At 40.6% G+C, this 17,163-nt stretch overlaps 1 protein-coding gene across 1 annotated transcript in view; it reads right to left on the bottom strand.

The window, feature by feature from the left end:
• ubxn4 (UBX domain protein 4) overlaps positions 1 to 17,163 on the bottom strand; it is a 193,249-nt gene that overhangs the window by 54,702 nt on the left and 121,384 nt on the right. Inside the window, exons 8-9 of the mRNA XM_073473309.1 lie at positions 10,888 to 11,052; positions 3,268 to 3,395 (exon numbers count right to left, since the gene is read on the bottom strand). Of these exons, the coding sequence (XP_073329410.1) occupies positions 3,268 to 3,395; positions 10,888 to 11,052 (293 nt within the window). The remainder of the gene's footprint in view (positions 1 to 3,267; positions 3,396 to 10,887; positions 11,053 to 17,163) is intronic.

The raw sequence follows: 17,163 nt of genomic DNA on the forward strand, positions 1-17,163 counted from the left end.
CATGTATATATTGTCTATGTGAAGTAAAAGATGTGGGACCCAAATCAAGCTGAAGACAGTTTTTTCTAAAGTTTTTGCAGCTGCTCTCCACTCTAGCGATGATGTCACGCACTCTAGCTCACGCAATACACACCCATTATAAAACCAGAAGACCAGTTAAAAATCCTTAAAACTAAAACTGTGATTATTTCAAAACCGTAAAAGATTTTCAAAAACTGAAATACATGCCCAATAGTTCAAGGTATTGTGACTCTTTTAAAGTTGGAATGGTGTCTCTAGCTCAAAGTATGAGGGAGATAAGACGTTGAAAGTGGATGAGTTTTGAAGAGGATTTGAAGATTTCCCATTTGCTTCCATATTAAATTTTTTTTTGAAAAAGCTGAATATTTGAAAAAGTTGAAAAGCTAAAAAGCTGAAAAGTACAAGGCTGAAAGAGCTTAAAGAGCTGAACATTTTGATAGTTGAACGGTTTCTATAGCTGAACGTATGCTGAAGTAGTAGCAGAATGAAAGTTGAAAAAATCCCCATAAGGATGAATGGGAAAATTTTTGCAGAAAAAGCTGAATATTTCCAAAAGTATAAAAGATAGAAAAACCAAAATTACATGCCATCATGTCCTTAACGAGCTGAACATTTTGATAGTTGAATGGTTTCTGTAGCTCAAAATTTGTAGGAGTAGAAGAGAGCTGAAAAACGTACGGAAGCAGGAATAATAATATTAAATTCCAGAAGAACAATAGTGTGAATGCTTTGAAGCATTCACACTAATAACTTTAATAAATTCCAGAAGAACAATAGTGTGAATGCTTTGAAGCATTCACACTAATAATAATAATAAATTCCAGAAGAAAAATAGTGTGAATGCTTTGAAGCATTCACACTAATAATACTAGAAAAATTGCATTTCCTGCGAAAATACAGTGTGAATGCTGACGGCTTCATGGCGAATGCTTTGAAGCATTCACACTAATAATAACTTTAATAAATTCCAGAAGAACAACAGTGTGAATGCTTTGAAGCATTCACACTAATAAATTCCAGAAGAACAATAGTGTGAATGCTGTGTCAGCATTCACACTAATGATGCGATATACAGAAAAAAAAATAAATTTTGACAGCGTTTCCCAGAAGATCAGAAGATGCACTGACTATTAAGAGAAATGGAGCAAAGAAAGTAATATGGCTCTCTCTGGGGAGGAATGACATATGGTATATGAGTGCGTCCTCTCCCTTCATCTCTATCAGTAAACATTCATGTCTCATTAATGCAAGTTACCTTGCCTCATTAATGCAAGTTACCTTAGTTCTCTTCACCACTGTCTCTGTGCTTTCTCATCTCGCAGGTTCCCATGGATCATAGTTGGCCCCTATTCATATTTCATTTACTATAGCTGATATTATTGTTGTGGCTTCTGTACATTTCCCCTCTCTCTGCCTCTCCCTCCCTCTCTCCTGGTCTTTTTTCTCACCACTGTCCCCTGGGAAATGTTGGGTCTCTGTAAATAAATTATGATTATTTAGTATGATCTAGACCTGCTCCAACTGGAAAGTGTTATGAGATAACTTTTGTTGTGAATTAGCACTTTACAAATAAAGATTGATTAAATGCCAGGCCAACAATGCGAATGATTACCATATATTTTGGTTCTGTCCTATCTTAGCTGCCTACTGAAAGAATATTCATCAGACTTTAGAGGAGGTATTCAGAACCACTATCCCTTTTAGATTATATGTTCTCCACATATGCAATATCCCACAAGACATATACACTGAAGATAGAACCCTTATGACAATCCTGTCTGCTGAATGTAAAGAAACTGTAACTCGTAAGTGGCTAAAGCCCCAAGCTCCCTTGATTGAGGAAGGGAAAGACATAGATAACCAAATCTTTACAACTGAGAAATTGACATATTCCCTAAGAGTATGCTACGGTCAAATTTACTAGTATATGGTCAAGGTGGATGGACTTTATCAGGCCCCTAAGACAAGATTTTAAGTGAGACATATGTGCACAACTTGAATACTACCATTACTCCAAGTTGTTTTGTGTTGTACATAGTTCACACTTGAAACTGACACCTGCAAAATGTGTGGGAAACGAAACTGATAAATCTTCATCTGGAAATGTTTTTTTTTTTTGTATGCATGCCCCTAACCCCCCTTCCAATATAACAGGTAACACGTGAAAGGGTACATTTTCATACTCCCATTGTCTGTTCTCTTTGTGATTCAATTGATCAATGTTTGACTTTGAGACTGTAAAGGACAAGTAGAGTAAGAGACTCCTTTTGATGATAGACATGGCTGTGTTGATAATGAATCTAATGGAAATGGAAGTGAACTTGTATGGTCTCCTTCGATTATTTATTTTCTTTAAACTTGGCTGCTTGTGCTTTACCTTCCCTTAAGCAATTTTTGTTTTTGTGATATATTATTGTAAACACAGGCGTGTAGAAAAAATATTTATAATTGTATTTGGTGAAAACTCTGGTTGTCAATGAAAATTTACATTTAAAAAAGAAAAAAAAAACAGGAATTATAAAATATTATAAAATAGAAATAAATTGGCTCTGTCAATTCGTACAAAACAATAAAGCAAATATGTTAGTGTGTGATAGTGTGTGTGTGTGTGTGTGTGTGTGTGCGCGCCTGAGCGCCTGCGCACATGCGCGTTTGGAAGACTCGTTCAACAGTTTAGTCCACTTAATAAATAGTGTGGTCTATTTGCCCCACAACCCAAGTTCAGTTGGGTTGGTTTGGTTCAGTTCAGTTCAAATCCAGTTCACAACAACAGAAAGACAATTCTAAATTCTGCTCTAGGCTTTACCCCTCTGGGTAACTCCTGAAGTTCAAGCACTTCATGTCCAACAGAGTATTCCTTTTCCTAACGCCCACTTGGGAGACAGGGCTTACTGTATATGTACCACAAACTGGTGACAATGATAGACTGATGTTGAGGAAACAAGGCATATCTCTCCTCCACTGACCAAAAAAACACTTACATCTCTGGGGGACACACTGTGCATGCAGAGCCTGCATGCCACTCACTAGCAACACACTCTTGTGTATTGAAATCTTGTTATATCAGACAGACTTCTCTTTTAGATTAGTTATTGAAAATGAGAATCTGTGTGAGTTTACCTTTTGTATCAAGTAGCAAAAAAAGCTGTAGCAGGATTCAGTATTGTACATTTTCTCCAGCAAGGGATTGCAGCTGAAACATACACTGTTTGTGTATACTATATCCCTCCTCGGTATCTTTTTTACCTTCTCTCCCTGAGTAATGCCTCCTTCCTGACCTCTTGCTCTGTCTGTTTGGCATGCAGTAGTGTCATTTTGGCAGCATTTTCCTCCTCCTGGGTTTTGGCATAGCGCGCTGCTCTGTCAGCTCGGTCCTGCATGACAGAGGGGAAGAAGGTGTAACAGGACAGATATATGATATAGAGTATGTCTGCATTGTTTTAAATGGGTGTAACAGTTCAAATAAAGCTGGTAATCTCATTTGATTACCTCTATTCAGGCATTTTATCGAAGACCTTAAAATCCCTGACATTTTTTGTGTTCAGCAATTTATCATTCCAATTTCTTTTTTTAATTATAGAACTGACACCAAACTGGATTTTTGATACCTCGCTTTTTTTGGTTTAATATTTTTATTAAAGAATATGGCACAGGGCAGACAAAACATTGTTCAGCACTAACAACACCAATTAAATTAGAGAATAATATCTTCATCAGAGCACTGTGTGTGACACACAATGGCTCAAGAGAAAAAAAGGGGGGCCATACTTTTTTGGTAAGTGAATTACATAATCACACAAAAATAAAACACAAACAATTCACACATAAAAAGAAAGAAGAAGAAGGAGAAAGAGAAGAAAAAGAAGAGAGGGGGTGGTTTCCTCGATTAGAACACTGGGATTGAAGAGAGTTAAAGAAGGTTAAAAAGGATTGCCACTTGTTGTAGAACTTATTGGGATCAGCTTTTAGTGAGTATTTACAGTTGCATTTTGTCCAGGTGAAGGAAGCTGTGAACTACTGTTGATACTTTTTGTGTCAATTCTTGTGAAACTATTGAAGCCGAGTAGCTATCAGTGAGTTTCGGCCAAGTCAGGTGTGTTGAATAGGCCTGATTGCAGGGCGAAGCTAAGCCTGCATGGGGTAAATCTAGCACATATGGGCTAGTCACTACAGCGTTAGCTGCAGTGTCAGGACAGCCGAATGAAGTTCGGTTCCAGTTTAATGTCCTGACTGGGATTGGGTTCCCACCCAATCCCAGTCAGGACATTAAACTGGAGAAGATTTCACCGGAGACCCATTGCTCGAGGCTGTAACCCAGCCAATACCCAACATTCTCCACCGGTACTGAACTTGAAGTACTAGGGGGGCTATGGAATTGCCAGTCTGTCAGTCTCCATTTCAGCCTATGCCTCCCTGCAGACTCTTCACTTCCTGGCCCTTACTGAGACCTGGATCACTCCTGAAAACACTACCACTCCAGCTGCCCTCTAAACTGCCTACTCATTCTCACACTCCAGGAGACAAACAAGGAACTGGACTCCTCATCTCACCCACGTGGTCCTACCAGGTCCTTACCCTCGACCACCTACCCAGATCTGCATTTGAATTCCACGCCGTCTCTGTCACCCTTCCTTTCAAGCTCAACATTGTGGTGATCTATCGCCCTCCCTGTCCTCTCCGCATCTTCTTTGATGAGATGGATGCCCTCCTAAGCTGCTCCCCTGACGATGGCACACCACTCGTCATCCTGGGTGACTTCAACATCTCCCCCAGAGAAGATGCACTCATCTGAATTCATCAACTTCTTCTCCACTTTTAACCTCACACTCTCCCCCCTCTCCACCCACCCACTGGGCCAGGAACCAACTTGACCTTGTCTTCACAAGGTCCTGTAGTACCTCGGCACTCTCTGTTACCCCCCTCACTGTGTCCGACCGCCACTTTGTCACTTTCTCTCTCCCCTTGAAGTCCACCACTTTCCTCGCCCCTACACTTCGCACGGTCACCACCCGCCACAACCTGGAATCCCTCTCTCCCGCCACTCTCTCCTCAACTGTTCTTTCCTCCCTACCATCTCCAGAACAATTCTCTCTACTGTCCACAGAGGAAGCCTCTTCCACTCTGTTATCCTCCCTCTCCTCCTCTTTAGACGCTCTCTGCCCCCCCCCAGCTGTCTGAATCACTGCGAACCAATAGATTGGTGTTATGAGCAGCAGAGAGAAAATGGAAAAAATCACATCATCCTGATGACCTTGCTCACTACCACCACCTCCTCTCTGACTTCACGTCAACTGTTTCAGTAGCCAAAGCTGCCTTCTACCTGTCAAAGATCAACTCCTCTGCCTCCAACCCCAGTAAACTATTCTCCATGTTCTCTTCCCTCCTCACCCCTCCTACCCCTGCCCCTACTTCCCCCCTCACTGCTGATGACTTTGCAACTTACTTTACCAAGAAAGTAAAGACATCAGCTCCTCAATCAGTCCTATGCCCTCCCAGAAAGCATCTCCCCCAACCCTCACCTATGACAGCCTTACCTGCTTCAGTCCTCTCTCCTCTGAAGATGTTTACACACTCGTGGCGTCAAACCATGCCACCACCTGTTCCCTTGACCCGATTCCCTCCTCTCTTCTCCAAAACATCTCACACGACATCTTGCCTTTCCTCACCAGCCCTGATCAACTCCTCCCTCACTTCAGGCCGTCATCCAGCTCCTTTCAAGACAGCTACAGTAAAGCCACTCTTAAAGAAACCCACCCTAGACTCAGCTGACATCCGCAACTACAGACCTGTATCTCTTCTTTCATTCCTCTCTAAAACCCTGGAACGTGCCGTCTACAACCAACTGTCCTCCTACCTGTCACAAAATGACCTCCTTGATCCTAATCAGTCAGGCTTCAGGACTGCTCATGAGGTGTCCGCTGTTAGATGCAGCATATTTATACAAATGTTATATATTAGGAGAATATATTGGAATGTTAGTTGCTGTTTGGGCCTTCCTGACTTAGAGGTTATTTGATTAGGGATACCAGAATATTGACATGATGGTGCTGCTGTCAAGTTAATATATACCAGGTTTTAGATCAGCAGAGGCATGGAGACCCTGGGTCAGAGGTGGAGAGCAATATGTGGAGGCACCCAAAATGAGGGGCCTATCCTATTTTTCTGTCCCTCTCTTAACATGAACCATATGTTATAAACAGGTTTTTGACCAAAACAAGCTTGGTATATAAGGAGCTGTCTGCATATTGTCGTCGGAGTTTTCTCATTATTCGGCTGGAGGCTCTCCAAGTAACGTGTTACTTGTTTACGATACTGAACTTATTGTAATAAATTTGTTATACAACTAAAACAGTGTCGGCGGAGTTTTTCTTCAAACATCTTCGACTGCATCGCCACTGAAGATACGACACTCACTCCACTGAGACGGCCTTCCTCACGGTGACTGAGTTGCTCCATGCCACCAGAGTCTTGTCCCACTCGTCAGTCCTCATTCTCCTCAACTTATCCTCTGCATTTGACACAGTCAACCACCAAATCCTCCTCTCATCTCTGGCCAAACTTGGCATCGCTGACTCTGCTCTAACCTGGTTCACATCATACCTAACAAATCGCATACGGTAGTGGCGCCATCGGAGGCCGCGCGCCCAGATGTGTGCTCGCCCGTTGCCTGTGGAAATGTCCTACCAAAATGGGATACGTGTCACACAAAACACAACAGTGACATCTTCAGTGACTTCCTGTGTCCAGTGGGTGGCGCTATGGATATGACGCAGTATTGATGCATAGAAGGATTAAGGGTTAAACCCTCTACATGTGTGAGCAATTTGGTGTAGATGGGAACTTGTATGTTGAAGTTGTAAGGACTTCCTGCTTATGGCGAGGGATCGAAATTGACCACCACCCACCACGCCCATCAGGTGTAATGGAGGCGAAAGCTGTTGACAACATATCATCTTCAAGGTCTGAGGATGATATTGAGTGAATGTGAAGTCTGTGGTGTTAAATCTATAGGAGGAATTAGTTGAAGTATGAGGCATAGAAATGAAAAAAACAACATGGGAAAAGCCATAAGGGGGGCGTTAGGGGGCACTACTGAGCTGTCGTGCCGCGCATGAGGGCAGTTGTGGTATTGAATTAACGTACTCATGGGTAAGAAGCTACGGGCCAAATTTGGTGAGTCTGCGAACATCCTAAAGTCTTGAAAACAGCGTTGGAAAAATGAAAATCGCCACACGCCATTCAAGATGGCTGACTTCCTGTTGCGGCAAAAATTCCGCCAAAAATAATTCCTGGCTAAATCCTTGAGACCCATGAGTCCTGTAAATTTCATGACGATCCAAGAAGGTTTTTGGTCACATGACTCAACGTTAGGTGGTGCTATGGAGTCTCCTGGCCACACCCACCCCCAATCATGTTGAATTATCAAATTTTTTTTTTGTGATGTATGTTCCAAGTTTGGTGAGTTTTGAGGTATGTTCAGGCCACCAAGTATGCGATCTCCTGGGCAGATTAAAAAGAATAATAATCCTTACAGATACAATAGGGCCTTCGCCGGTTTCCTGCTCGGGCCCTAATTATGTTCTCAGATTCAGACTCTTTAGAATGTATTACATGTGACCTGAGGATAACACAACATGACTTAAGCCCTATTCACACAGGATTAGTATTTCCAGGGGACCTCATATGATTTAGAAATTACCCCCTTACATCAGTGTTTTAACCAGGGCATTTGCACGGGATAAGCAAAGTCTATATTTAACTCAAATTTACTGATATCATCTCCCCTGTCTATGATGTCAAGGCATCAACGTATCAACTTAACATTATTTAAGTGGAGCATCAGTTTTCAGCAGCCACATTACAAACGTGGTTTAGAGTTGTTTTGCCCACTTTCTGAATGTGATACAGTACAGTAAGCATAAATACACATTTGCAGCTCCTTTAGATCAAGTAACAGATGCTTTGTGACTTCACTTGACAACCTTTTGTTGCTCTCAACGCTGTCATCATCTATATCATTGGTCACTAACAGGCGGACCGCGGTACGAGTCCGGACCCAGATGCCGTCCTATAAGGACCTGGACCTGTAGTCAATAAATTATTTAAGTATTTAAAATTTTCATGGGGTGCTTCTATTTTGACCGGCGCAGCTTTTCTAGACTTTACGGTACTGGTTTAGCGGATTTCCACTGACCAATTGCATGCATGTTAATCCATCCCACGTGATGCTAGTCAGCCAATCAAATCTGTGCATTCCAGGCAATAAACATTGTGACTCTGAATACAGACAGATGAAAGAGGTGAGAAGCGAGTGACAGACAGAAAGACGAGTGAGCGATACAGGGAGAGAAGACAGAGAGACGAGTGAGCCGGAGACAACAGAGAAAAATAACTACACGTCGAAAAGTGGACAGCGAAAACAGACCCTTTCAACCCAGAATGGACAGACTCATTCATGTTCATTCTTCCCAATGGAAGCACAAAACCAGTCTGTCTCATATGCTCAGAGACCGTGGCACTCATAAAAAGTGTCAATGTGAAACGCCACTATGAGACAAAGCACAAAGTTTTTGACCAAACATACCCACTCAAGTCTGAACTGAGGTCACAGAAAATAAGCAGTCTCAGAGCCCAATATGAACAATCCACCCGGATCCTGACCCATTTATTCACTGCCCAACAGCTTGCTAATGAATGTTCCCCCAGAGTCGCTTGGATTTTGGGTCAATACAAAAAGCCATTTACTGATCGAGGGGTTGTCAAGGAGTGCATGAGTGCAGTAGCTGAAACCTTACTTGAGGGGAAACAGAAATCTGTACTTTATTTTAAGATGCAAAATTTTTAAAAAGCTATTTTATTTATTTTCACTATTTTATTTTTAAATGCAGCCCTACTTTTCCTTAAAGAGAAAAGAAAATAATACATATCTACAGTATTATATATCTCTATAATTAAATGTTAAGTGACAATAAATATTGTCGAAATGTTTTGAATTGTTCTTTCTTTATTTGATTTGACCTTTGCTTGAGGAAATTTTCTCTAACCGGAACTTTTTGAATTTCAGTTGAATATTATCACATGACCTCTGTATGGTTGGTAATTTACAGTGGAGTTTTTACAAATTACAGACCTGGAAGATTTGCACTGGATTAAGATCACAAACAACCTACGCAATTATTACTAACTACAAGCGGTCCCCAGGTAATCACTAATGCCGACTAGTGCTTTAGGCTGATTTAAGGAAGCATACTTTCTTATTTAAATTCCAATATCCAATAGGATCCTTACTTATGTAAAGGTGAGTGAAAAGTTAACTTATTTAGACGCTTAGTAAATTAAAGACTGATTAGTGCAAATTTCTTTAACTTTGTCCTCCCGTCTCTGTAATTAAAGGGTAAATTCACAAATTTAACACATTTAAGTGTGTTTCCAGGTCTTGCATAGTACAATGGCATGTGGAAAATGCAGTTAAAAGCCTTTTGTGGTTCCAGAGGAAGCTGCATGTAATCGGATAACCTGCCTCCTGTGATGTCAGTCAGTGGCTAAGTTGTATTGTGGGTAATGTAAGGGCAAGGTTTTGAAAAGGAAGAAGAATGCGTGGAATAAAAAAGGTGATATCCCTCGTTCTGCTGTATTGGTTTTGATAATTTGTTTTTAAAGCAACACTAGGTAGCTTTTCGACCTTAAAATAATGTTTCTAAACTCAGTTAAGTGGTAGAAAAACAGTTAATAGGATGAATGGTGACGTCTCTGCAGCCTGAGGGGGGTCGCCACTTGGTGGCGCGAGCTGAGTAAGAAATGGGTTTCAAGACTGATGGCGACCTAGCCTTGATGCTACTGGATTTGTAAGTCATATATTACATATATACATATTTATTATCTTACCGACTTTTACTTTGAGTTGATTTGTTGTTATGTGGTGTTCATTGGGGCACTATTTGTCCACAGTTTATAAGCGTAATAAAGCCGGGAGATAATCTAATGCAGTCCGTTTCGATAGCTTGCGTTTTTTCATGTAGTGACTGTAAATGATGACTAACTTACTAAAACACTATGAACGTCTTGTCTTGAAAAGTTGCAGATTCCTTAGTTCATGCAGATAATCAACGTAATTGTTGAACAGTGTGGGCGGGAGGTAACTCAGGCTATTGTTGTTATCGGTAACGTTAGCATGCTACTTACTGTTGTCGTACCGAGTTGGTTGTAGTTATTACACCAAACACAACGTCAACTTGCAATTGTATTTAGTAACTCCCGAAAAGTTATATTTTCAGACGTTACTGAACACACACGCCCAAGCGTTGTGTTTTGGAAGTAACTTAGTCGGTGCAATCACTATAACCAACTCGGTATGAGAATAATTCTAGCATGCTAATGTGCTGTGCAGCCTATATGCTAACAAACTACCAACTGCTATCTCTGAATCTAGCTTGTTGTTGGCACTCGAGTGAGGTTTTTTCAGACGATTTCGTGATTCGCCGGCTCCGTCAACAAATTCCCGTGTATTCATTTTTCCCAGGGATGCTCGTACAGCGACAGTATTTACGACACTGGTAACAGATAATTGCGCTTCTCAACCAGCTGGTGGTAGTAATGAGTCCAAACTACCTAGTGTTGCTTTAAACTGTCCAGAATGAGTCCAGCAGTGTTAGAACTGTAATGCTAGACCAGTGGACTGCTTTTCAGAACGTAGTTCCTACATTACCCAGAATACAAACTGAGCCACTGAATGACATCACTGGAGACAATTTATCAGATTACGTTCAATGCTAATGCACTGCAAAAAAGCCAATGTTATGTTAAGAGATGTTGAAAATCAGTGACAGAAGCAGTCAAAGAAAACAATTAGGAGAAAGATTAGCTCACCAAGGCAATTTGCTGTTTGACTCGCTCCCTAGCAGCCTTCTCTTCTGCCTTCTCTCGGTTTCTTTCCTCCCGTAGTCTCTTGGTCTTTTCCTCTTCCTGTTTCTTGTTGAAGTCCTGCATGTCCTTCCCCACCTTCCGCCGTTCGATTTCCTTCTTGATCTCATTCTGAATCGCATGTAACACAGAGATAGGTCAGGGGTAGAGAAAGCCACATGAAATATGTGCTCCAATCAATGTATTCGAGCAGCTTTGTAAAAACAACACGTTATTTATTTAAATTTTCAGAATAAAACTGTAATTTGGAACTTTTGTCTCTCCCTTCAGACAATGAGAACAATTTTACAAACACTGTTGACATGTTTATATTGCATAGGGTACTATGTTCATAGTTGCTGGAACCTTCTACGTTAAAACTGTGGGTAGAGTGGCCACAAACTCCAACAAGGTGGCATATTGTGGCAGTTTGAGTTTTGGTGCTTTTATTTTTATTATTTTCTTTATCAGTTTGTTAGGTCTCTCTCCTGGCATTTAAGATAAGTCAGTCGGTTTTGTCTCATCTTTAGGTTTAGATCTGCACATCACTTTTACAGACAGAGGGACTCCTCAGTTAAACATCAGTGTGTTTTCTCATATTCAACAGAGTTGTTGATAGGACTGATGATTATGAAACGGTGGGGGCAGAGCGTTGAGCAGCCGGAATAGTTCACTCTAGAATGAAATTCAGTCATTAGCAACACACAAACACAGGAGGGATGTGCCTGCACTAGTGATTTGAAACTTTTAAACTCACAGCAGGATGTAAATACCGGTGTGGATCTATCGCGAGTTCTGTTGATCTTGTCTGGCACGGCTTCCGTAGTGCAAGCGGCTGTGAGGGAGACTCGAGTGCGCACGGGAGCGTGCCTTCAGGCAAATATAGTATAGTGACTGTTTAGGCTAGAAAAATGTACTAAATGACGTTGTTTCGAGTAAACTCTGGATGTCGCCACTTCAGGACACTTGGATTGCAGCGGATGAGCAGTATGGAGGAATATTACAAAGTTTTTGTGTAGTTTTATAAACCTTTCGTCTCGGACGCCATTGACGCCCGTTATATGGATTTTTGCTGCAGGAGGGTACCCCCGCGGGTCTCCAGCTGCACTTTGAGGAATAAGAAACTACACCGGACTTCTCATCAGCATGAGGGTGAGTCGATAATGACTGAATTTCGTTCTAGAGTGAACTATTCCTTTAAGAGAAGATAAGTGCTGTTGTTTAATAGTAATTAGTATTCTATTTAATACATATTTATACAAAACATAAAATATGCAAATATTAGAACATTAAAAATACACAAAAAACATCACAGAAGAAATTAAACATAAGATATAAAATGTCTGTCATTTATTTATTGAAAAAATAAGACAAATAAAGTCATTCAATCCAGGCCAGTGTATTTAAACTGAAAATACAACACATGGAAACAGACTGCAAGCCTTATTTAATTGTTCTTCTCAGCTCAGAACTCCGGTTACCTGAAAGACAAACAAAAATCCAATATTGAAGGACCACACACAAGTTTATTAAACAGATAAACAAAGATCTGAGCATGTTCCTTTTTTCCAGGGCGATGACTAACAAGAAGTAAGTTATGTAACTAGTAATGTTAATTCATGTAGTAGAGTCTTATAAACTTTTATAAAGACGAAGACAGCAGGGCAGATGTGTATCGTCAGGTGTACAACATGGAAGAGCTGAGAAAAAAAGGCCTTTCAGGTATGCTAGATGCCTGGTGTGTGATATTACCATAGTTTAAGATAGTGTATATTAATATGTATGATAGATGGTGGAAGAGTGACACAGTATTAGGGAAGGGTACTTGAACTTAGTCATTGTGAAGTCCCTTCCACTGGTTGGGACTCACACCTAGTGTAGTGCTCCTGTTAATATACTAATATAACATATCTAATTCCAGAAATTCCACTTAGGTAGTCCCTGTATGGTAAAGGCATTAATAGCCTATATTTACTGCACTCAAACACTGTAGCAGATATTACTGTAATATATTTACCAGTGTTCAAAGTTAGCTTAAGTTAGTACTGGATACGTACCTGCATAATTGCACAGGTAGACGAGGCATAAAACTTGATAGTCGTCTTGAATATACTGTTTGGCGTCTTCGTGCACAGCCCTCTTCATTGTCCGCAAATCATCGTTGGTTAATTTCACCAGGTGAACCGAGAGGAGTAGGATGCAGTGTCCATCATCTTACACTTGTCAAATTGACCAGAAGTTGACATTTGAAATGAAGTTTAAGTATTGCGTGCATAGAGCAGGTACACAAAACAGCACAAATTATCATGTAAACATACTTTCCCGTTATTGCACGTATTTCTAAATTTGTCCTTATTTTGTTTAAGATAAAATTTGCGTTTTTTAACATGTAATCAGAGTAACACATTTGTCATAGGATTAGAATTTATAATTAGAATTTGTGTATGGCAAAAATAAACTGTAGTACTGTAAACATGGGTGTGTGCGGTGCATTTGTTAAATATCCACAGTTTCTTTGGTTTCCATTTGTTCTATATCACAACTAGAGCTTAGACATGAAATGACTATTGATCACTGGGGGACTTCATTTGTGCACCTTACACATTTACATTTGTTTCTGTGATATACAAAATATGTAACAATGAATTAAACTGCTTGAGCTAAAAGTGGTCTATGTTTAGCTGGAGGTATTCAAGGCTATATGAGAGCTATGACACAGCCTGAACATTGAAGTCATGTTTAGTGCTCACTCTGCCCCACAGTCCAAACAGTCCAGAAAACAAAAGGTAATCCAACTCAAAATTCCACTACAGGTTTTTTCTCTTTTTTAAGTCCATGTAGTTTTTGTTTCTCAAAACAATTCAGTTCATTTTATGTTCAGTTCAGTTCAAAACAAAAGCAGACTTAAACAAAGAAAAGAAAAATAATTTGTTTTTTTTTAAATCAAAATCTGTTTATTGAAGGATTTTTAATATATATAAGTGCAATGCTGAATGGACATTACAGAGACAGGAGGTAAACATGAGTACAACAATCAACACCAATGTGTCCAGACAGACATGAATTGGGCAATATAACTTCAGGAAAAAAAAAAAACACAAGGTAACAAGAACAACAAAAAAAAAAAACAGAAAAAGGAAACCCCAAATGCAACGTTATACAGAAAAGAAAGAATATATCAAATAAAATCTTCAAATGAAAAATAATCCCTTCCCAGTCACTGCCAATACACTACAATAATATGAGCACATTGCCACATCTAGAGCCTGCGCTAAAAATAAGCATAAGCAAAGAGTACATAGTGTTGTTAAGCTGCACCTAATGGCCAAGTTTTCACAAAGTCTGGAATGCATTAAGAAAAGGACCCCACGCTTTCTGAAATCTCCCTCTTGATTGCTTAAGCGAGTATCTAACCTTCTCCAATTTTAGGCAGGACATGATTTCTTCTAGCCATTGTGCGTGAGTGGGGGAGGAGGCGTCCCTCCACCTGAGCAGGATCAGTCGTCTAGCTAGCAGGGAGACAAAGGATATAGTACGTCGTTTTTCTATGGACAACTCGACCTCCGCCTCCATGAGCCCAAAAAGAGCAATCAACAGGCTTGGTTCCAATCTGATGCCTAACACTCGAGAGAGTGTATGGAAAATTTCCCTCCAGTAGTTGGTAAGGCTCGAACAGGACCAGTACATGTGGACGAGTGAAGCTTCAGCGAAACCACATTTGATACAATGTGGGCTAATATCAGGGTACATAGAGGATAGTTTTGCTTTTGAGATATGAGCCCTGTGCACCACTTTGAACTGAATTAAACTGTGACATGCACAGAGGGAGGTCGAGTTAACCAGTTTAAGTATGGAAGTCCAAGTGTCTTCTGATAGAGAGAGACCCAAGTCTTCCTCCCATGCTGTTCTAAGCCTATCTGTAGAGGCACGCCCAAGATCCAACACCATGTTATACAGAGCTGAAATTAACTTTTTTTTAAGTGGATTGGCAGAGAGGACTCTATCAACAGTGGTCAAATCTGTTGATATTAAAGAGCCAGGTAAATGAGAAAGAACAAAATGCCTTGCTTGAAGATATCTGAAAAAATTTGACTTAGGAAGACTGAAATTTTCACTTAGCTGCTCAAAAGATGCCAGGCTGTTGCCTATGAACAAGTCTTTAAAGCGCATGATACCCTTCCTGTGCCATTCACAAAAAACAGAATCCTGGCAGGACGGTTTAAAAAGATGGTTTGATGCGATGGGGCTCAGAAGAGAGAAGCTGTTTAACCAGCGGATTTTTAATGAATCTGAGTGAGGGAAGTGGGAGTGGGGATCCGAGAAGTGCAAGAATTGACATATTATCATCCGACTGTAGCTCCATCTCTACCCAGTCAGGTTGGCTGTAATAAAAAGACCAAAACGCAAGACAGCGCAAGTTAGCAGCCCAATAATAGAAGCGAAAATTTGGGAGAGTAAGACCACCAGTAGCCTTGGTTTTCTGCAGGTGGTTCTTGTTCAAACATGGTCGTTTACCTTGCCATAAATATGAAGAAATAACTGAATCAAGAAGTTGAAAAAAGGATCCAGGGATAAAGAGAGGTAGGGCCTGGAAGAGGTACAGAAATTTTGGTAAAATGGTCATTTTGGCAGAGTTAATACGTCCGACAAGAGATAATGACAAGGGTGACCCTGTGCTAATATTTGTTTAGTTTGATTCAATAACATGGTAAAGTTCTCTTGGAATAGATCTTTGTGCTTTCTTGTAACTGAGATACCTAGATAGGAAAACTTCTTATTCTCAATTTTAAAAGGCAAATTGGCAAGGTCTAAAGCTTGTGCGTTGTTGTTGATAGGAAACAGCTCGCTTTTGTTGAGGTTTAACTTATAGCCTGAAAATTTACCAAACTGACTGAACAGCGAAAGAGCGGGAGGTAGTGAGGCGGTCGGATAAGAAATAAAAAGCAAAAGATCGTCAGCATATAGCGAAACTTTATGCTCCGTGCTACCTCTCCAGTTGCCAGATATGTCCTTGCAAGTACGGAGTGCTGTAGCAAGCGGCTCAATGGCCATATCGAAAAGCATGGGACTCAGGGGGCATCCCTGGTGGGTTCCGCGATGCAAATTGAATGGTCTTGACCGCTGTGAGTTCGTGCGAATTGTGGCTGTGGGGTGTGAATAAAGTAACTTAACCCATGAAGTAAATTTTGGGCCAAAGCCAAATTTGTCCAGCACAGCAAATAAGTACCCCCACTCAACCCGGTCGAATGCCTTCTCTGCATCGAGAGAGACAACGCATTCTGGGATATCTTCAGAGGGAGAGTAGATAATGTCAAGCAGTCGTCTAATATTGAAATAGGATTGCCTGCCTTTAACAAAGCCAGTTTGGTCTTTAGATATGATTGTAGGGAGGGCAGTCTCCAATCTATGGGCTAGGACCTTGGCTACAATTTTAGCATCCGTGTTAAGGAGGGAAATAGGCCTGTAGGAGGCACATTCAGTCGGATCTTTACCCTTCTTTGCAATAAGGGTAATACAGGCCTCAGTAAATGATGGAGGAAGTGAACCTTGCCTGCAAGATTCAGAGAGGACTGAGCATAACAGTGGGGAAAGCAGCAGAGAGAATTTCTTAAAAAATTCTGCCGGGAAGCCATCGGGGCCTGGGCACTTGCCTGACTGCATTGAAGAGATGGCTGAAGCTATTTCTGTCTGGGATATAGGTTCTTCCAATCTCTTCGTTATATCTGATGAAAGACTAGGGATGTTAAGACCACTTAGAAAGTCAGAAATTGCATTAGAATCACTCTGACAATCTGAGGTATAAAGCTGGGTGTAAAAGTCCCTGAATGCTTCATTAATCTGTAGGTGATCTGCAGTTATAAGGCCATTTGGTAACCGGATCTTAGAAATATTTTGTTTTGCTTTATGACCTTTGAGTTGATTGGCTAATAATTTGTCAGATTTGTCTCCATATACAGTGAGGAAAATAAGTATTTGAACACCCTGCTATTTTGCTATTTCTCCCACTTAGAAATCATGGAGGGGTCTGAAATTTTCATCGTAGGTGCATGTCCACTGTGAGAGAGATAAACTAAAAAGAAAAATCCAGAAATCACAATGCATGATTTTTTAACAATTTATTTGTGAGATATAGCTGCAAATAAGTATTTGAACACCTGTGTATCATCTAGAATTCTGACCCTGAAAGACCTGTTAGTCCGGCCATTAGAAGTCCACCTGCACTCCATGTATCATCCTGAATCA

Source organism: Pagrus major, chromosome 9 (genome assembly GCF_040436345.1).
Source record: "Pagrus major chromosome 9, Pma_NU_1.0".
Lineage (NCBI taxonomy): Eukaryota > Metazoa > Chordata > Actinopteri > Spariformes > Sparidae > Pagrus > Pagrus major.